This window comes from Vitis riparia, chromosome 5 (assembly GCF_004353265.1).
Source record: "Vitis riparia cultivar Riparia Gloire de Montpellier isolate 1030 chromosome 5, EGFV_Vit.rip_1.0, whole genome shotgun sequence".
NCBI lineage: Eukaryota > Viridiplantae > Streptophyta > Magnoliopsida > Vitales > Vitaceae > Vitis > Vitis riparia.
Window position 1 is genome coordinate 18,512,661 of NC_048435.1, and position 20,566 is coordinate 18,533,226.

Here is a 20,566-nt window from a genome sequence, read left to right on the forward strand (position 1 = left end):
TTATTCTACCGGTCATTTCTTACTCTTTCTCATATCTCTTTCCATTATATATATATATATTTTTTTATAATCTTGTCGCTATATCATAACTTTTTTATTCATTACAAATTTTTAATGGTTTTCATCATTTTATAAGGAATCAATGACAACAACATCTATTGTTTCCAATTTTTCATAGTAAATGTTTTAAGAATCTTGTTTCATGAAGAGACAAGTTCTCACACTCAAGGACCACTTCTCCACGCCAACATAAATTTCACAAAGAAGTAATTTTTTAAATGCTAGCATAAAATACTTTATTATAAATAATTCTTTAATAAGTTATATTTAAAAAATAATAATTTCTTTATTTGGTGTTTGTATTCTGAGCCGGGTCTAGTCCTCAAATCCTAAATTTTTGAATTTGATTATAACGAACCAAATTTGAAAACAAAAACCCACAACTTAACATGGACACTTCAAAGAATTGCTAGCAACAACCACTTAACTAGGTCCTAACACAGCTTCAAATATTGCTTAGCTCTTTAATTGTCACCCTTTAAACCATCTTCCTTGAAAGAAAGATGAGAAAAAAAATGAAGCCCAGGAAGCCCACGCTCCATGCTCCTGGGTTTTACTTGCCTTGAATTCTTCTTCTTTCCTTCGTAAATTATTACTTCTTCATCCATGCATATCCGTCTGCTTCCTTCTTTTCTTTGAAACAGTACTTAATAAAGCAATCTACTTTCTTTTAGACCCTCACAAAGATCATTGAGCTCGAAATTTTCTTTCTGGTCTAGCATGCAGGTTGTTGAACAACTTCACGAGCTCTTCACTCCTTATTTCTATATATTTGACCCTCCTGCACTCAGAAAACTGGATTTCTTGGGAAGGTTCCTTCATGGAGAAACACAGCTCTGGAGATGAAGTGACAGAGATGTGTCTTCTTGCTCTCTCTTTCTTCTCTTTCCTTGCATTCACGCGTGAGTTCCTGCAAATAAGACATGGTTTTTGGTATCCTTTTCCTGGTTAATTTTCACTTTAACCCTTTTTCTTCGATGTGCAGATGCAGAGACTTCAAGCAAGATTGGTGTCAACTATGGGCAGCTGGGGGACAACTTGCCATCCCCATCACAATCCATCGAGCTCATCAAATCAATGAAGGCCGGTCGGGTTAAGCTCTACGACGCCAACCCTGAAATCTTGAATCTTCTATCAGGAACCAAAATTCAGGTTTCCATCATGGTTCCAAATCAAGAAATCTCAAACATCTCTTCAAACCAAACCTTAGCGGACCAGTGGGTACGCGATAATGTTCTTTCTTACCATCCCCAAACCATGATTAGGTTCATAGTTGTTGGGAACGAAGTCCTCAGTTATTACTCAGACCGTGATCGTGAAACTTGGTCTAATCTTGTACCAGCCATGCGCCGCATCAAGAAATCCCTTCAAGCTAACAACATCCCAAACATCAAAGTTGGTACTTCTGTGGCAATGGACGTAATGGAATCAAGCTTTCCACCATCAAGTGGAATGTTTCGGTCTGACATTCTGGACACTCTGATGGTACCACTGCTAGAATTTTTGAGTGGAACCAATTCATTCTTCTTCCTCGATGTGTATCCTTACTTGGCATGGTCTGCAAACCCCTCCAACATAAGCCTAGACTATGCACTATTTAGAGGTGGAAATCTTAATTACACCGACCCCATTAGCAACCTCACCTACACTAATCTCCTAGACGAAATGCTTGATTCAGTTATCTTCGCCATGGAAAAACTTGGTTATCCAAATATCCGGCTTTTGATTTCAGAAACAGGCTGGCCTAATGCTGGTGATGTCGACCAACCTGGTGCAAATGTCTACAATGCTGCATTATACAACCAAAATCTCATCAAGAAGATGACAGCTAAACCAGCGGTTGGGACACCAGCGCGACCAGGTATGACGATACCAACCTTTATATTCGCATTGTACAATGAGAACCAAAAGAGGGGTCCAGGGACTGAGAGGCACTGGGGTTTATTGGACTGCAATGGAAAACCGGTGTATGGTGTCGACCTAACTGGCGAGCAGGAGTCCAACGATGATCAGCTACCAATGCCACAAAATAACAAGCCTTACCAAGGAAAGATATGGTGTGTGGTTGCCAGTGAAGTGAATCCTGAGCAGCTGGTGTCAGCTCTAATATATGCATGTAGTCAGGGCAACGGGACCTGCGATGCTCTTATGCCAGGGAAGGAGTGTTATGAACCGTTTTCCTTACTTTCGCAAGCAAGCTATGCTTTTAGCTCATACTGGGCTAAGTTTCGGAGCCTGGGAGCCAATTGCTACTTCAATGGACTGGCTGTTCAAACAACTGAGGATCCAAGTAAGTGTTTCAATTTTTTATGTGTGAATTGCGTCAATCACCCAACATTGAGGTACTTTCATATACCAGTAACACTCAGCATTGAAGAGGCAATGCTGTTCTCCCTCGTACAAAAGCTCCATATCTTGTGTGTTATCTCCATTTGTTGATATCACTTTTGGTGTTTAAAGAACAAAGAACATAAGAAACATTTGGATCACTCCTTTCTAAGCAATTAGGAATGGCTCATGAGAAGTTCATGAATAGTTGTAGGCTAATCTTATATCCTCACTGATAGCAATTAAAATACCCATGAACATATTAGAAGACATGTTTAGATTTTGAACAAAAAAGCAATCAAAACCAAAAGTCTAAGGTGTCGGCTACCTCCTTATGTTTGTAGTGAATGTATGAAAGATGTTGATTTAAACCTCACCAAGGTAATGGGATTTAAACCTCCCCTATTGTGCAACTTATCATTGTTCCTAGAACTATTATTGATCAAATTATTGATTTTTCTATTGGTGGTTTCTTGAATAGGTCGTGGATCTTGCAAGTTCGCTAGCGTGACTCTTTAAAGGATATTACAGAAGATCGATGGAGATGCTTCTTCATGTCTATTATTTTCCCTTTTTACTTTTGACCATTTTCTAACATATGTGAAAAGAATACTAGAATATGGTTTTTTGATCCTAGTGCTAATGAGAAGGTCATGCCATTTGTCAACATTTTGAAGTGATTCATATAGAAACTTAAATGATAATGATCTGTATTGGTGACAATTGAGATGAGTTCAGAAATTTTAATGGGAACCGACTATCCTACTCATGTAGGACTTGATACTATTAATTTTGAAAAAATTTCTTATAAATCTCATATGAATTTTTCTAAAAGTTAATTTCATTCACCTCCTTAGAGGTTTCGACTAAATGCATCTAGTCCCTATAGATTTGAAATTTCATCAAATATTTCATTTTTTATTTTCATTCATCTCTCTTCTCACTCAAAATAAGAAAAGTATATAATGAAATTTCATATTTATAGAGTTAAATGTATTTAGTCAAAATCTCAGGAGAGGTAGAATGAAATTAACCCTTTTTCTCTAATAAACCTATTTACAAATCTCAATATTGTGTTTTGTACACGAAAAAATGAATAGAAAAAAAAAATGGAGGATCAAAATATTATCTTAAAGAGGGAAATTAAATTTTTGGTAAGAGTGGGTTTTGATTTTATTCCTATTCTTATTTCTAGCAAGTAATCCACAAACACAGCCATAAATAAAAATGGAATAAATTTTTATTTTTAGTTTCTATTCCAACACTTCAAACATACCTTTAAAAGTAAACAAACTTTTAAGGCCTTAGTACTCTTTCATCTTGCTCATTGTTTAATTTCTACATTTTCCCACAAAAATTAGAATAAAAATAAAAATACTATGACATCAAAGACATGGCATGCAGGCACAGGCAAGACGTTGAGATAATAATCACGAACATTAATTGTTACATTGGCATAGTTGAAAATTTTGTAGTTTTGTATCATGAGTAGGTTCCATTGAAAAATTCAGATGAATATTATTGATGCTTGGTGGTTGGGCTCAGATCCACCTAACCTTTGCCATAATTATTAGTGTCTGTGAGGGACTTTATAATATTCAACCTCCATTTAGATTGCTCATGCATGGCTGAGCATATCTTGATTCAACAGGGTTTTGTACTAAGTAAAAAACGATTCGTCTTAGGCTAGGATGTAGAAATGTAAATGTTCGTAGTTTAGAATAACCGGGTTGGTAATTTTATTCCAATTATAGGTCGGTCTAACACAACTTACTTTCTTTGGTCATAATGGTTTTGATTGAATATTCAAGCTTCTCAAGCATCCAAGGTATATTGGGTAAGGTAATTATGTGTTTAGGATTGGGTCAAAGTAATGATAGTATAAAATTATGAAAGTATGAACAAAAAGAGAAAAGTGAATAGTAGAATGTTTGAACCACAAACAATACAAGGTGAGAAAGAACCATGAACAGTGGATGTTCAAATGTTCCTTTGAGGGATGTTTAAACAACAAAATTCTATAAATATCTAAGGCTAATTCTTTCTAAGCGGAGATATGCATTGTAACTTTCCCCAAGTTTGTAACCATGGTTTGGTTTTTGAAACTCATCTTTTGGTATGACTAATCTCAAAATTTTGAAGTGTGAGGAGAAATTGGTTTTTAACTATGAAGGTTCCATGGTTTACTTTACTGGTTATGACCTTGTACATCCATTTCTTAGCCTTCGCATAGATGGATCTTGCTCTAAATTTGTCTTAAAGAAAATAGGTTCATTTTGGTGATGGGAAAAATCATGAAATTAACAAGATTTGTGTTTTGATTTCAACCGTTTTCTCTTTCAATGGTAGCTATTTCTTCCATGATTTCTTTGAAATTCCAGCCAGAGCACACAGTGGAAGAAATAGAGTACAACATTAGAACTTTAGAAGACGATCAAGCATCCGCTAGTCTTTTATTATAAGTTTTGGAAAAGATTAGGGAAAAAGGTTTGAATATAGGTAAAATTGATGATGAAGATGATTAAAAGTCCGTTTACCCATTATTGTGGAAACTACTTTTAGCCTAAAAAATATTCTTGAAAAAAAATTAAGTATTCAATAAAATTTAAGAAACATTTTTAAAAATCTAAAAAATCACTTTTAGTATATTTTCTAAAGAAACATTTAATAAATAATTCTTTTAAAAACACTTTTAAAGAAAACACTTTCATTAAAAACACTTCAACTAAAAATAATATCAAACACATTCTAAAAATACGTTTGATAGTAATTCTAAAATTCTAAAAGTGTTTTTAGTTTTTTTAATATTTGAAAATTTTTATTTTTAAATATTAAAAAAATTAGAAATACTCCATAAATTCACCCTCAAATGGACTTTATATCCTCATAGGAGAAGTGATTCTACTGATAATACTCATCGATAAGTTGACAATAGCTTTGGGGTAGCCTAGGAATGATTAACACATTCCAATATCTTGTAAATAATTATGAAAAATGATTAATCATTTCCTAAATGAAGAGATCATCCCAATTCTACTTGGAATGATGGGAACCTAATGTTGTTTTCCCTTCACATTTAACACTTTCAAAATTATCATTAGACATTTATTACAAGATGTATATTATTTGCAAACTTTGATTACACTAAAGATCAATTATTCATTCATCTAAGTACTTCATACACAATGAAATAGGAACTTTCATGGTAGGTCTACATTGTAAAGCGTAGGTACATTCTCACTTCACAGCATTTCATCCTTCTAAAGTACAATAAGGTGAACCTTTAATATAGCATGGACATGATTAATATATCAGACACATGCCCAACTAAAGGTCTTCAAGCTTTTCAGTCATGTAGCAAGTTTTCAGCACAACTGAGCACCTTCAGCTAAATCTGAACAATTGATCAAAGGATGAGCTAACACAGCCCAGCTGGATAACATGCATTATGTTCTACAGAATAAGTAGTAGCATAAACAACATATATATCCTCCACCAAACACCCAGAACACATCAACTTATTATTATATGGACATTTATAAAGACGTACCAATCTGATCTAACATTGTAATCATTATCAATTCTCTTTAACAACAATACACTTTCTTTCTGGATGCTGAATTTTCATCCTACTTTCTACCATGTAAGTAATACCACATTTGGGATCAACATATCATATTTTCGATTCCACAATTAACCATGAAGGCATATAAATTAACAAATGCATTTAAGGACTCTTACTTAGAGATATATGTTTGTGTCCCCCTTTTATAACATAAGGTACGTATGTTCTAGGTATTTCATTTTAGGATAGTTTGCCTTTCTTTTTTTAGAATTCTCACCCAAGGATCGTTGCCCCTCATTAATTTCACAATTTCACCTAATCTAGTGCACATCACCAATTTCACCTTTTTCAAGGGCTCTTACCCAAGGCCAAGGGTTGTACCCCCATCAATTTCACATTTGAATCCTTTCATGGTGTCATTTCAACTTATTGTTCCTTAAAGCACCTTTTATAGTAGTGGTCATGCTACAAATCAAGGTCAATCTCAACTAGAATATCTTAGGATAATATTCCCTATACAATACTCAAAATATAATATCATAATCTATAATCTTACAAAACATCTTTGTTAATTCGTCTCAAAATTTCTTAAATACGATATTTTCATGAGTTCTCATTAAACATAAGAATATTAGACAAGGCAGGGGAACATCAATGTAATTCCTCTCAACTATCATAGCATAAAGTCTATGTTCCTTAGATATTAATACACGTCACTCACAAATTCTAAAATAAATAAATGAAAGCGAAAACCTTTTTTCCAATCCATCACCTAGCACAAGTAATGTTATAATAGAATATCATGGAAGTCAAATGATATAGATAGATAGATAAATGCATAGATACAAAATAAAACTTCAACTTTTAAATAGAAATCATCTAGGCACTAACTATAACTCTACGATAGTTGCGTTTTCATATCCCCAACAAAATTATGTAGCAATTTGAGAGTACATCACAAGGAGGGTTGATGTCAACCTCAAAAACTAACATATCCCTATCTTATATAGGTTGTCCCATAGCATAGCAAGTTGTTTAACTTAAGCAACTGCCTTGCATCCTTTACATATAACTAATTAGTGCCCTTATTGATATTCCATTTAGCCATTTGTACAAGAACTTCTACATTTATATTAATTAGATAATAAATTATTTATTTACATCCATAAGTTTATGATAAAATTGATCAACATTTTAAGCATATGTTAGGTGTCTACTATATGTGACAAATTAATGTTGCAATTGCATCTATACATGCCACTTGTATTAATGATTAATTCATCCTTATGCAGGGGAGTTGTAAGGCAAAAATGTGTCTCATTTTCAATATGGGATAAAATCTTTGGTTTCTAGGATAGGGGCATGCGGCTACAATGGAACTACTTCCCAGCAATATAGGACAATCAATTATTTTAAGCTAAAATGAATAATTGTTCTAATTTATATTAAAAACATTACTTCTCATAGAGAAGATGATTGACCATCTTCAATTCTAAGTAAGGACAATGAGAATCAATATCCTTACCATTTCCTCTTCCACTAGTTGTTTTTAAGTAATAAAACTATGATAATGCTTAATCCTTCTAGGTAAAATGATTAATCATTTTGTTTCTCAATACCGATACCCCAAAGATGATTGATTTTCTTTTGGATAGGGATGATTAATCATCCCCTACATTTTATTTCCGCCACACCTATAAGAACTTAATGATGATTAATCATCCTAAGGACGATTGATAGTTTTTTATGTTTCACTTTAATTTTAGCTAAAGCAATCGATCATTTTTTTCTAATGAAGATTAAATGTCCTATTATAAGCCTTCCTTCTAAAGAGTTTGTTATCAATCAAAACTCGATGACGATTCAACATTGATATATTGTTTTTTACAACTATTTCTACAACTGCTCAAACTCAATCTAATTGAACATATTGAGTAAACCTGATCCATTTTCCTTCTTTTATTTACTTCACACCATTTTCATCAACAATACTCATTCAATACAAGAATTGATCAAACTCAACCTAAGTCTTCCTTTATCCCTTCTTTACCAAGTTACCTTCCACAATCTCAAGAAAACAAAAATGTCACTCAGATCCTGAAAAAGCATGATACCTCGTTCATGCATGCTCTCTTAAAGCTAAAATTTCACAAATTTCAGAAGTCCAATTGAGAAAGCTACTCGAGAAGGGAATACCTAGAGGCACAAAAAAATATCGGTCAGAGTACTTAACTCAATCCTATCCAGTAAAGTCCTTATGTAGATGAAGAATTTTGACACCAGTCCATGCAAAACTTAAGTTCATAAAGATGGTGCCCATGTAAAACCTTATCATTACCTATCCATCATTTAGAGATCCATATATATCCTAAGAAGTTCAAACCCTCTATAAATTGAAGGAGACCATAGGCTGCAAAATGCCTAGAATTCTGCTTTTTGCCTTGTCTTTTTTTATCTCTTCCAATTATTTACAAACTCAAGCCTCAACATTGGTATAACATGCCCAAATTTGAGGGTCTAGAGACAACTTTTTTTTTTCTTTGAATGGGTACTCACTAAGAGAGAAAAGTAGCTTTTTATTTGTTACAAAAGTCCATAGTCTCTTCCTACAATCTTTATGGGATATCATTCTATCAAGTATACTAGCATAGAGATGAAATTAAGTGGGCATTCGAGGAGGCCACCTCATTCTGAATAGTGCCCATCACAGGAAATTAGAGGGTACATAGGGGTCCAATTTGTAAATTATAAAGAGGCACAAGGGGCAGCACAGCAAAATTGGAGAAAGTGTCACTTCTTTGGCTGCCTTTATCCCACCTGCCACATGATCGATCACCGGTTGTTTCTCCACAGCTTTCTTTATTCCAACTGCCTTTCCTCCAAAACTCCCAACCTTCAATTCCACCTCCACATTTATCAAACACACGCTCTAAACTTGGAGAAAATTGAGGCTAAGAATACCAAGGTCAACGAAGACTTGTTCTTCTGCCCACATCCTTTGTTTTTTCAGGAAGTTTCTTTGTCCCAAAAAAAATGTCAGCCCTTGTGGGAGCTATTTCCAAAGATTTCACTTTCAATCCTGTAATGGAGAAAGAGGAGAACAAGGATGGCGAACCAACCCGTGAATGTGATGACTCAGAGAAGCCTGACGATGAGGGTCGTGAAGATGATGAGGATGATGAGGCGGAAGAGGATGGCAAGCCCAAATCTGAGAAAGAGTTGGAGAATAAAGAATTGGAACTTGGTCCTCAGGTCTCTCTTAAGGAGCAGCTTGAGAAAGATAAGGTTTATTCTCTCTCAGTTTCCATGTTTATATTGAAATGTACTCCGCTTGATGATTTTGTCTTTCTGTTGCTTTCAAAGGATGACGAAAGTTTGAGAAGATGGAAGGAGCAGCTTCTTGGCACTGTTGATTTCTCTGCTGTTGGAGGTACTTCTTTCTCTCTGAGTTTTCCAAGAACTTAAAAAAATTCTTAACTTGTTGCTGAATGAGGTTAGTCTCTTCCCCAGTTCTTCCTGGTTTGAATTCTCTGAAACTTACAATCTGATTTTGAAATCGAAACAGAGAGTAATGAGCCTGAGGTTCGAATACAAAGCCTCTCAATCCTGTGTAAGGACCGCCCTGATCTGGTGTTTGCAATTCCATTAGCTGCCAATTCCAAGGACCGTCTCTTCACCCTCAAGGAAGGAAGCCGATACCACCTCAAGTTCTCCTTTGTCGTCTCTAACAACATCGTCTCCGGCCTTAAATATATACACACTGTCTGGAAGACTGGTATTAAAGGTAATTAAACGAAACAAGCCTCCAATGATATAACCGATTAAACGGTGCTCATACTTATGTGCCATTGATGAAATACATGGCAGTGGACAATACAAGAATAATGCTGGGAACTTTCAGTCCACAACAAGAGCCATATACTTATGAGTTGGAAGAAGAAACTACTCCTTCAGGCATGTTCGCAAGGGGTTCATATTCTGCAAGAAGCAAGGTAAATTCAACCATATGTAGCATAATCAACCTTACTTTTCTTCATTTCTTTTTACAAAAGATGATCTCTTTATTGACCCCATCTTCTTGATTTTCTTTTCTATCTTTTTGTTTGGACAGTTTATAGATGATGATAGAAAATGCTATTTGGATTTCAGTTACACCTTTGACATTCAAAAAAACTGGCCATCAGCCTCTTGAGGTTCATCTTTTTTACCTTCTTCTTGTGCTTCATCATTGGCTTTTGTACTACTTCAAGTGATCAATTTAGTGAGATTTTCTTCCTCTGGATTTGCTGTATCCTGTGGTCTTCTCCAACTGGAAAAATGTGACCCATTTTTTAATTTAATTTGAAGTTATTGTACATGTTCTTAATTTCTTTTCACATCTTACTGTTGAAATATGGACATAGAAAAAATGTTTCAACTGAAACAGGCAAATTTTAGATACTTAGTTCCTTTGGGACAGAAAATATAAATCTTCTGCAGAAATGGAAGTCCTTGTTGGGCCTAATCCTGGTTGAAAGAGAGGGCGATCCAGATTGTTTTTTTCTTTGTTGAGGGGGATGAAGATGACAAGGGATTGGAGCCCATGTGATAAGGTTTTTTAAATCCAATGGATCTAGCTTTAACTTCTTATCTGTAACGTTTTTTGTAGCCAAGATGAGTCAAGTTTTTGGTGGTCCAAGACTCTTTTATCATGTGATGATCACATGTGTTCTGGAAGGGGGAGAAAGAAAAAGGAAAAGGATAAAGGGGAAAGAGGCAAAGGTGTATGAGAGACCATCTTATCTTCATTGTTTATGGAGAGATCTTCTTGAAAAGAGAAAAAACAAATAAATAAATAAATAAAAAGAGAGAGAGAAAGGAGACCATCTTATTCAATATCCTTTCACCAAAGTTGTTTCAGCTAAGAACTTTATTTGAAGGTCTTCATAATCTCCGGATGACTCTAACTGTGAAGAATAGTGGGTCCAAATTGCTTTTGAGGATTAGTTGGGTGTCGTCACTTTTTGTCACCAAATTGATTAGATTTTGGGTCAATCAATCCGGGTCCTGGTTTAACTGGAACTTTGGCCAAGCCAGGCCAGGCAGAGCCTATACCTAAACCTGCCTCAGCTTGAGCTCTTGACGACCAAACAAAGTTTTATATAGTCAGCCTTTTAAAAGCCTTGCATTTCTAAATAGATTTCTCATGGTATCCAGTCCTGGTCTGGACACATGACTCAGTCGGCAGCAGAAGCTAAAGCTGAAGTCATGATTTCAAAAGGGTAATCATATTATGAAAATTCAATGAATACATAAATGGATATCATACCGACCTCTCAGCTTCAACCCTTCATATATGTGCAATATTCGAGCTATTAAATAAAGTATAAAAAAAAAAATTGAGATTTAGGTTCCAACCAATGAAACCATTTTTTCATTAGTCACCCCTTTTCTGTCCGAGTCATAGAAAAACCCTAGCTTAAAGGCGTTTTCAAAACCATATGATTCTATAAACCATGTTCTATTATATAGGCATGCCATCCCCACGAGGAAGGAAAAGAAGAAAAGCAGAGGGGCATGAAACCCTCATTGCAAATAGCATACTGACTTCGATGCATGAGAGTAATGAACACTTCGTTTCAACCACACAATATAACAGGAGATATGTTAGGTGTGGGATGGGCATCCACTTCTTTATTTGAAGTCATATCTGCAGATAAAAGTTTGGTTGCCCAGTTGACCAGATTCTCAAGAAAAATGATACAAAAGGAGATTCAACTTTCAAACCTGGCCTCCTAAGTAGAAATTGTTAATTCTTTGCTTCCCTTGGAATATTTTTGGTCCATAATTCACTTGCATACTATAGAAAATACATTTGAAACAAACCAAGCAAAATGTTGTAAGGAAGAAATATAAACCCAACCGCATTCCTTATGCAATTGTCTGTACAAAGCTACGGAAGTTTACTTATAAATGTTATCATCAACTCTTAAACAAATATAAATGAACAAAAGAGACATAGCCACATCCATTACCTATGTGCAAATGAGAACTATGACTCTTGTGAATAATCCAACAATGCATACTTTACAAGCAAACCAATTTTACCATTATCTGTGACTAGCTGAGCAGCGATTACCAACCAATGCCCGGGAGCATCATGTGGACCGCGCACTACCTCAGCTGTATCCACATACTTAAGAAGCTTTGTGGAGCGGATGGGCATAGGTGGGCCATCTGGGTATACACCAGAGTTTAGTGCAGTCGGAAGCTGCTTTGGTGGACCAGTTGCCTGTTGAGTGAAGGTGAATGTTGTCTTGAGAGATGCAAGGAAAGTTGACTTCCGAGAAGCTTCTGGTGCCATCCCCCATTCTTTCTTCCTAATGGTGCAGTAGGGTATATGTGTAAAGAGCAGACGGAGATGAAGTATGGTCTTTGGCCACTTGCCTTTGCTCAAAAGCTGAACACCAGTTACAACAAAAACCCCAGTTGAACCTCCCTTCAGCCAATTGGGATCATACTTGACTGCTGATGTGCAGACATGAGAGTATGACTTCCATTTGACTGGTTCTAAGAATTGGTTAATGGACTCATAATCATCAGAACCTCGCCACTGACATGGCCTGCACATGGAGCTGTTGGCCAATAAAAATTCCATACAATTTGGAAGGCTTGAGAGGTGCTGTATATGCATGGCCAACCGGTTGCATTTTTTCCCTTCCAAATACAGGCGCAGGCCCATCACTGGTTTTTTACCACTTGAAACCTGGGGAATAGATGAATCAGACAACTCTAAATAGCACTATCATTAGTACACAGTTAATTGGATCTGACAAAAGCACTCATTTTTTAATGTCTGTCATGATAACAATTGAGAGAAATAGCAAAGCTTCATGGAAGGAGCCCTCACATGCATACTATCAGCTCTCCATTTTTCTGTATGATAATTGGCATGTTTATGCCAAGCCAATTGGTGGGGAACCACATGCGAGTCCCAAAACCAAACCTTGAGCTAAAAGCTCCAGAATGTAACACAGTTAAAGAGGTCAGATTGGAGAATTTTACACCCTCAATTTTGCCTTTTGTGTCCTCTGGGTGGGAGGGGGAGAGAGACAGAGAAAGATTACCTGGGTGGAGTTGACATGAACCTTAGGACCCATGAAACTGAACTGCAATGAAGGGCAAGAGGCCCTTTTCTCTGATGCCCAAGAGGTAGTTCATTAAACATAGGCGCCCATTGACTAGGAACTTGAAATTCCAAGAAGTACTGTAAATCCTCAAGAGTAGGCTTGTCTGATCACACAGAAACGTTTAATCAAATAAGTTAAATATTTAGTTGTCAGTCTTATCTGAACATAAAATCATTTAAGTAGAAAGCAGTTACAGATTGACTTGATGTAAAAGCTGGAATTTAAAATTTGAAAGAAAAATTTGGCATGCTGATAATGATATATGTGTGCATATTCTGCCACCTTCAATCTGGAAAAAGGCACTAGGAGTCTTAAAGAGGGCAGATTGGAATGGATTCTACAAAATACAGTAAGATGAGATTGAACTATCTCCAATCAAGTCATTTCTGTTGGGAGGGACAAAAATATGTTCTCTGCTATCAACTATATCAATCTCCCACTATTGTTGGTCTAAAGAACAAAGAAGGGTTAGTGAGATACAAAACTTCTTTCTTCAAAGTTCAAATCCCGAAGACAACCTCAATTATTCTTATCAGGAAGAAAAAAGAAGGGTTAGTGAGATAAGACTCTTCTTCTTCAAAGTTCAAATCCCTAAGACAACTTCAATTTTTCTTATTAGGAATTGCAACCCCGAACTATTGTTTCACTTATAAAATAAGTTTTATAAGTGAAAGAAATCATGAGCATTGTATTTGACTGAAATCTGTGCAATGAAATACTCCCAGGTGTGAACAAGAGTTGGGGATCAGATGGCACAAAAATCCTTGCAAATACCTGAGATGTTCACAACCTTCCTGATTTACTATATTTGCGCCTATGGTGTACTTCAGAATTATATTCGGTGCCAAGGATTTGTGCTTGTGGGCTGAATACTACTACTTGTACAATTAATACTAAAAACAACAACAATAACAACTAAGCAGCACTGATTTTTGTCATAACTGAATATAAATACACACATAGATACATATACATCCATATATAAATAGATGGAATGAATGCAAAAAAAAAAAATTATTACAAGAAAATACCCAGCAATTTATGCATGAAGAAGGCACTAAGATTCTCTAAGATAAAAGATTGAAATGAATTCTTCACATTTCATTATTTTCAGATGGAAGTTCTATTTTCAGTTCTAAGCAATTCCTGTTAAGAGGGACATAAAAACCATTCTCTATCTTCTATAAATTTAGCAATCCAATAAAGTAGGGTTACTAAAGCTAGACTCTCTTCTCTCTTCAAAGCACTAGAGGCATTCTATTCATTTCTACAATCCAATGATGTTTCATTTACTTTTGAAATAGTTTTGCAATCCATAACACTCCAAAGTAGTGGTTATGTGATGGTGAAATCTATGCAATGGCTTCAGATCAATAAATGTTAAATAATAAAAATAAATAAATAAATAAATTCCTGCTATCTCTTCCATGAATTTGGCATTTGAGCACTTACAACGTAGATACAAATTGATCGCATGGCTAAGATATCCACTGCCTGGAATCCCAGTAAGTAGAGAAGTGATGGGCACAAACTTGAAAAGGATGGCCTCTGGTTTAGCTGACACGGTCTGGAGCCACTTGGAGTGACTTTGCAAAAACACATCACCTCCTCTTTTTGACCAAATAATGGTCAGGCCCTGTTTCAAAGTCAGTTCATAAATTCACATCCAGTCCTTGTGAGTGCAAAAGAGGTATGGCAACTGTTTGACTTACATCCTTGCTTGATGTTTCTGTAATACTTGTCAGCTGCATGGTGTTTGACTGCAAGATACGACTAAAGACGTCTGGAACCTATATGAATGAACCACATTTATCAATTGTCTGCAAGTATTGAGCTTACAAGCAAACAAAAGCAGAAAACAAAGCTAAAGTACTTTTTGTTTTCCATCTCTTGTTGTCCTCTGTAGTTGAGGACTCTTTCCATCTGAGAATAAATAATCTCCAAGATCCTCTAAATGGCCTCTGAGTTCAGCAGGAGGAATAGTTGAGGTATATCTCTGTCTAACACAAACTAAATCTTGACCTCCAATAGCCATTCCTACGATCACATGTGTCCCATATGTCCGGATGAACCTGCCTAACAAATTTGATTAGCACCAGAAATCATAATTAACTCAAATCAAACATGATCATAGACTGCTATAAGATCAGGATCAATAAACAAAATAGGACAGCTCGGCAAGTCTATGAAACCAAGCAGCTAAAACATGGTAGAAATCAAATGTCCAGTTTAGAATTATTAAAGACCATTGCTGGTTCTAAAAGCGAACACCAGAAAAAAAAAAAAAAAAAAAAAAGTAAGTTTGAAGAATCATTCCAGAACTATCCTACTGTTTAGAGAAGAACACAAATAATATACTGAAAAGGAAATTCTACTGTGCACCAGCAAGACAGAGAACTTTTCCCTGGAGAAAATAACTTACCTAGAATAAGGATTGGCAACACACCCACTTCACTTCATCTTATGCATTATCACAATAGAAGGATGACACAAACTTGCAAATGGGAAAAAGGGAAGAAGGCAAAGAGCTTTCTTGAAGCATTTTGTTTTTCATAGAATCTAAATCTATTTACATCTTTGTGAGATTATTTCATTTCAGACTTTAACTATCTTTAGTGGTGATATCTCCATTTTATGAAATGGCCCTTCTAGAGATGAATTTGTGCCTTCAAATGAAATAAAATAGAATGAATAATGTATGCAAGTACACATTCATACCAACCAGAAATTACTATATTTATGCATAATTAATACTCTTTGTGATACGATTGATTATCAAGTAGTTTTAAGCAAGCATGGGCACATAAAAAGTGATTGATTAAATCTAGACAATTTAAAAGCTAAGACGTTTGCTTTTGCACCAATCCAGTGTGACAGGTCCTCAAGCTTAGACAAGCTTAAGCTTGAGTGAGCATCATCTACAACAAGTACATGCATGAACACCGAGGAAATGTTTTGTTGAGAGATCTGGCAGTTACAAGAAATTTCACAACCTTAAAATTTTCCATCATGTAACATTTGAAAGGGTAAGTTAAGAAACTTGGGAGTAAGATGATTGATCCTTGGTTAATGATTTCAAATAATTATAATGAAGAAATGATGTTAGGTCGGTTTGGATTCAGCTCATGTCAAGTTGTTCGTTTGAGTAGCCTAGAGAACCTAAGAGAAGCTAATATCTCTTTTCCAGAGTTCATTGAGGTTCAGTTCATGTCAGATTGTCCTTTTAGCTTTGTTTCTCTTGTGCTTTTCGGCACTTTCAGCATACTTCCCGCCTATTTAGTTTACAACCCCTCTTTTTGTAAAGCATTTATTATAATCTCCAATATATACTTTAGGTGCAAAGCCTAAAAACAATGTTTCCTGAAATGGCCTTCCCCTCCAAAGTTGTATCAGCTTTTCTATCATTCTCTTTTATTTCATATTCTTTATTTTTATTCCACGTCCAATTACACTTCTCTTTTTAATTTTGATGGCTAAAAGTTTGTGTTTTACATCTGTCCGACAGTGCATATCATGATCTCTAACAACATCAAATTACTTCTAGACTGTAGAACTCAAAAATAATTCTGTTTGGAATAGACTCACCATTTTGATCCAGGTTTCTTCTCTTTTCTTTTTTATTTCTTTAGTATTAGGATAAGACAATCTACAATAATACAAGTTATGACAATGTTAAATACTCTCAATTATATGCTTTTCCATTCAATTACTTCCAGTTGCTTTGCTTGTACTTTTGCATTTGGTTATATATAATGAGCCTTTGTTAGTATCAAAATATTTGCAAAGAATAAAAATTTAGAGACCTACCTGGATAATAATGCTGGATTCCAGTGAGAAGGAACAGACTTCTTTACTTTTTCCTGGAGTACTAGTGGAGATGCTGTCAGATGCAAATAGTAAAGGGAAATGAAGTAACCATCAAAAGCAAGACATTTAGTGTCTGCAGCATCATTCAACCATGCTCCACTCAAATCAAAGATACTGTTGAGATAGCCTGAAGGAATTTTTCCTTGTATTGAAGATTTCTGATTAAGCAACTCTGACATCTGCAAGCAAAAAAGAAAAAGATATGTGATTGAACATATAAACAAATGAATTACAAAACAGGCATGAAGTTCAGAATAGCTTTGCATGAACTGAAAAATAAAAGGCATAATGATGGACATATATCTAATCATAAATATTCAAATATAAAAATCTAATATTAAATTTACTCTGAACCCAAGTGAGGATGGGGAAATTGATTGATCTAAAATAAAAATCAAGGAATTATTTCATTAATCCTCGTTCACTAGTATAAGGTGGAATCTATTGGATAAAAACATCATTTTTCTAAAATGCTATTCATAGATTTTCCTCCTACATGACATTTTGTTGACAAATCTTAGAATCCCAGTGTACAGGGATTGCATCCCCTTTTTTGGTAAGTGCTCATTAATACATAATTTCTATTTGCCTAGAAAAACAGCATTGACATCTTGACTATAACATCAATGTATATCAACTTATTTTTACTATGAAAATTAAGACAAACTTGTTCAGTAGCAACAACTGATGGCAACACTATCATCCATTCTCTAACCCCACAAGCAACATCTTCTGGCACCCAAATCACAAGAATGGATTAGGTGGTACCACAAGATATGAAAATCCCTCAATCAGTTTATCAAAATGGCAACTTTAAGAAATTTGAATATCCGTTTATGCTACCTTAATAAGGTCAAACCTCCTTTAGGGGAAAAAAAGACAAAAGGGAAAATCTTAAGCCTATTTGATAAGTCAAAAGACAGAAGTGGCGAAATACATGGAACTTCTGCCATGTACAGAAACTATCAACAATGAACCCCTCTGTAGCAGAATTCATTTTGGCATGACTACAAATAGCATTTTACACCTTGCAATACCAACACTCTTCTCCAAGGCAGTAGTTTGATCATTCCAGGTCAACACAGTTAATACTGTGGTCCAAGACCCAATGATGAACAGATCTCAGTACAAAATTTACGTTCTCCTTTCCTCTTGCCTGATTTTTACAAGATATTTCTAGGTGGAAATTTGAAATGCCAGTTCAAAGCATCAAGGATCATGGTAAAATCAAATCATGGGAGACGCTCAATTCAAGGATGAAGCTTCACATGAACTTGAAGGAGTATCATAAAATCCACCAAGATCCCATGTCTTACAGCAATAGAACAATTACCATAAAGCAGTCACTCCCTGATTTAACACATTGGAATTAATCTTGAAAAACCATTTTTCTCACCAGGATGCCACAAATGGTATACAAGCATTGCTCTTGCAGCCACAACACCAATTTGATCTTAGAAAATGGAGCACAACTATGATTCCTACTAATAAAAAGAAGAGAGCAACAGAAAATTTTCACTCAGCCTCCATTAAGAAATGGGATTCCAAATGAATTATACATCCTGTACTTGAGCCTTGGCCACATATTGTTCCCACATAAGTAATTCAACTCTAACCCCATTCTAGGTGCCCATGAGTCGGTTTGCCCTGTTAATACTTCCTCTGCATACTAGGGCTAGCCCCTTTTTTGCACTGCAATAATCTCATTACTGATATAAAATAATGTGATCTCACTATTTTTATGAATACATTCACTGAAGTTGATTAGATATTTGATTCAAATTATGCTCAATATCATATTGGATTTTGTAATTTAGTTAGGCAATTTTATTTAGGGTTTTTCCCAAATTCAATTCAGAAACTCTCTATTAAGAGTCTGGAAATTCTACACAGCTAAGACTACAGGAAAATCACTTGAGGCAGTCTCTTGCTCCATAACTCGATTGTTGCTCAATTCCAAGTGATTTGTTAACTAAGGATCTTAAAATCGATACACTCAATAGTTGTGGTTGAATTAAATCAATATCGAATTGCTTCTGAGTCTATACATATACCAATCACAAATCTCCAATTTCTCAGCTAGTAATTTAGAATTCATCCAAAATCAAAAACACAAATGAATTTTAAAAAAAAGGGATTTGAAAATCTTCACCTGATTGAACTCAAGAACATCGGATTTGAATCGAATTCTATCCCCTTTGTCGCACCGAATATCCTCGGATACTCCCGGAATGGTAAGCCCGCCAGGAATCACAATGTCCCCCTTGTTCCTCTCGTCCAGCACCACCAACCTCTCACCTGGTACCCCCTTTGCAAACTTCAATCTGAAATCATTTGTCAGATCAAACCCTAACCCTAGACTCTCCATAGCCCTGATCCCAATAGGCTTCTCAACCTCTTCAAAAACTCCAGCCATAGCTCCAACCTCCTAAAACCACGTGATTGTTGAAAGAGTAAGAGAGTTTTAGCTAGGGTTTACGCTCTTATGAATATACATTGTAGGAAAGGGAGGCAGCCGAAGTTCATGCCACGTACACTCTGACAATAAATCACATTTGCAGCTGAGCAACAAAGGTTTGACCAAACACAGGCTTGGAACCCATAAAAGGAATACAAAAGTATGACGCAACCAAAAAAAACATTATCAAAATGTGAAAAAAAGAAAAAAAAATCTTTTGGTTTTTCTCAATTCCTGTGAGGAACTTCTAGAGGACTGCTCTTTGAAATACTGCAGGAGATATAGAGGTGGTGGTGGTGGTGGTGGCGGTGGTGGCGGTGTTTCTGGAAAGAGTTACATTAATTAAATTGTGGAAGTTCTTTAGGAGGACTGGGTCCAAATGGGAGAAGGGAAGAGGGAAGCAGGAAGAGTCCAGAGGAAGGCGTGTGTTGACGCGTGAAAGCCGCCGCTTCACGGTCAACGTCCGTCACCTACTGCATACCTAATTCCCACCTTCGCCTGCAGCTTCCCCACTACCAAAAACAGACTCCAAATTAATCCATTTGACACTGATTTTTCAAAGGATTGGTTCTCTCTTGTAATAATCTTCTTGCCCCATTCACTAGGAAATACTAAGGAGAACGGTTGCTGGTCAAATACGAACGATAGTGACAATAAGAAAGTTGCTTAAAATAACCTAAGGGTAATCTAAAAGTGGGTGGCCTTTTGGCCTCTTTCTAAACTTTTTTAAAACAGAAAAAATATGTTTGAAAATCAAAAAAGGTTTTTTTTTCCTAAAAACCCAAAATATGTTTTTAATAGATTGTTTTTGGTTCCTTTTCAAGAACTGTTTTCTGTTCTTGAAAATAAAAAACACAAAAAATTATTTGGGGAAGGGGGTGTATTTTTGTTTATTGTGTTTTTTGTGTTTTTTATATTCTCAAAAATTATTTTTTTTAGAATAATAAAAAGATGTTTTCATTATTTTTTTCACTGTTCAAATAATATATTATTTTTGTGTTTTCTCTTTTTTTTTTTATGTTTTCCTATCTGTTTTTTATGTTTCCATAAAGTTGAATTTCACCCAACTACCACACCTTCACTGAAGTCTTTTCTTCTTCCTTAAATTATTGAAATTAA

The 20,566-nt window shown here is 35.4% G+C and overlaps 4 protein-coding genes across 6 annotated transcripts; 2 read left to right on the top strand and 2 right to left on the bottom strand.

The window, feature by feature from the left end:
• The first annotated feature begins 880 nt into the window (after positions 1 to 880).
• LOC117915343 (probable glucan endo-1,3-beta-glucosidase A6) lies at positions 881 to 3,148 on the top strand. The gene is made up of 3 exons (XM_034830898.1): positions 881 to 962; positions 1,046 to 2,350; positions 2,870 to 3,148. Exons 1-3 carry the CDS (start codon positions 881 to 883, stop codon positions 2,905 to 2,907), a joined length of 1,425 nt encoding a protein of 474 aa, XP_034686789.1. The 3' UTR covers positions 2,908 to 3,148.
• A 5,631-nt stretch (positions 3,149 to 8,779) lies between these two features.
• Positions 8,780 to 10,329, top strand: LOC117914347 (rho GDP-dissociation inhibitor 1-like). Of its 2 annotated transcripts, XM_034829649.1 has the most exons (5): positions 8,782 to 9,238; positions 9,317 to 9,383; positions 9,519 to 9,737; positions 9,821 to 9,945; positions 10,065 to 10,329. In XM_034829649.1, the coding sequence occupies exons 1-5, from the start codon at positions 8,987 to 8,989 to the stop codon at positions 10,143 to 10,145; spliced, it is 744 nt and encodes a 247-aa protein (XP_034685540.1). In that variant the 5' UTR covers positions 8,782 to 8,986; the 3' UTR covers positions 10,146 to 10,329. The 2 variants fall into 2 exon arrangements, with proteins under 2 accessions (XP_034685539.1, XP_034685540.1); XM_034829648.1 differs by having other exon boundaries at positions 8,780 to 9,383.
• A 1,424-nt stretch (positions 10,330 to 11,753) lies between these two features.
• LOC117914346 (MACPF domain-containing protein At1g14780-like) lies at positions 11,754 to 20,027 on the bottom strand. 2 transcript variants are annotated; one of them, XR_004651261.1, is made up of 7 exons: positions 19,142 to 20,027; positions 16,930 to 17,168; positions 14,996 to 15,194; positions 14,835 to 14,912; positions 14,575 to 14,758; positions 12,843 to 13,225; positions 11,754 to 12,698 (listed from the first exon to the last, which is right to left on the bottom strand). XR_004651261.1 is itself a non-coding variant. In XM_034829647.1 (7 exons), exons 1-7 carry the CDS (start codon positions 19,403 to 19,405, stop codon positions 12,674 to 12,676), a joined length of 1,155 nt encoding a protein of 384 aa, XP_034685538.1. In that variant the 5' UTR covers positions 19,406 to 20,026; the 3' UTR covers positions 11,754 to 12,673. The 2 variants fall into 2 exon arrangements, 1 of the variants encoding a protein (XP_034685538.1); XM_034829647.1 differs by having other exon boundaries at positions 13,060 to 13,225; positions 19,142 to 20,026.
• On the bottom strand, positions 11,985 to 12,674 carry LOC117915239 (MACPF domain-containing protein At1g14780-like). The gene has a single exon (XM_034830798.1). The coding sequence runs from the start codon at positions 12,672 to 12,674 to the stop codon at positions 11,985 to 11,987; it is 690 nt and encodes a 229-aa protein (XP_034686689.1).
• Positions 20,028 to 20,566: the final 539 nt, after the last annotated feature.

Coding starts and splice junctions, on each gene's coding strand:
- LOC117914346 (XM_034829647.1), bottom strand. CDS start 19,405: ATGGCTGGAGTTTTTGAAGAGGTTGAGAAGCCTATTGGGATCAGGGCT. Junction 17,169..19,141: donor ATGTTCTTGAGTTCAATCAG/GTGAAGATTTTC, acceptor TTTTGCTTGCAG/ATGTCAGAGTTGCTTAATCA. Junction 14,913..14,995: donor CAAGAGATGGAAAACAAAAA/GTACTTTAGCTT, acceptor TCATTCATATAG/GTTCCAGACGTCTTTAGTCG.
- LOC117915343 (XM_034830898.1), top strand. CDS start 881: ATGGAGAAACACAGCTCTGGAGATGAAGTGACAGAGATGTGTCTTCTT. Junction 963..1,045: donor CTCTTTCCTTGCATTCACGC/GTGAGTTCCTGC, acceptor TTCGATGTGCAG/ATGCAGAGACTTCAAGCAAG. Junction 2,351..2,869: donor TCAAACAACTGAGGATCCAA/GTAAGTGTTTCA, acceptor TTTCTTGAATAG/GTCGTGGATCTTGCAAGTTC.
- LOC117914347 (XM_034829648.1), top strand. CDS start 8,987: ATGTCAGCCCTTGTGGGAGCTATTTCCAAAGATTTCACTTTCAATCCT. Junction 9,384..9,518: donor TGATTTCTCTGCTGTTGGAG/GTACTTCTTTCT, acceptor AAATCGAAACAG/AGAGTAATGAGCCTGAGGTT. Junction 9,738..9,820: donor CTGGAAGACTGGTATTAAAG/GTAATTAAACGA, acceptor AATACATGGCAG/TGGACAATACAAGAATAATG.
- LOC117915239 (XM_034830798.1), bottom strand. CDS start 12,674: ATGGGCCTGCGCCTGTATTTGGAAGGGAAAAAATGCAACCGGTTGGCC.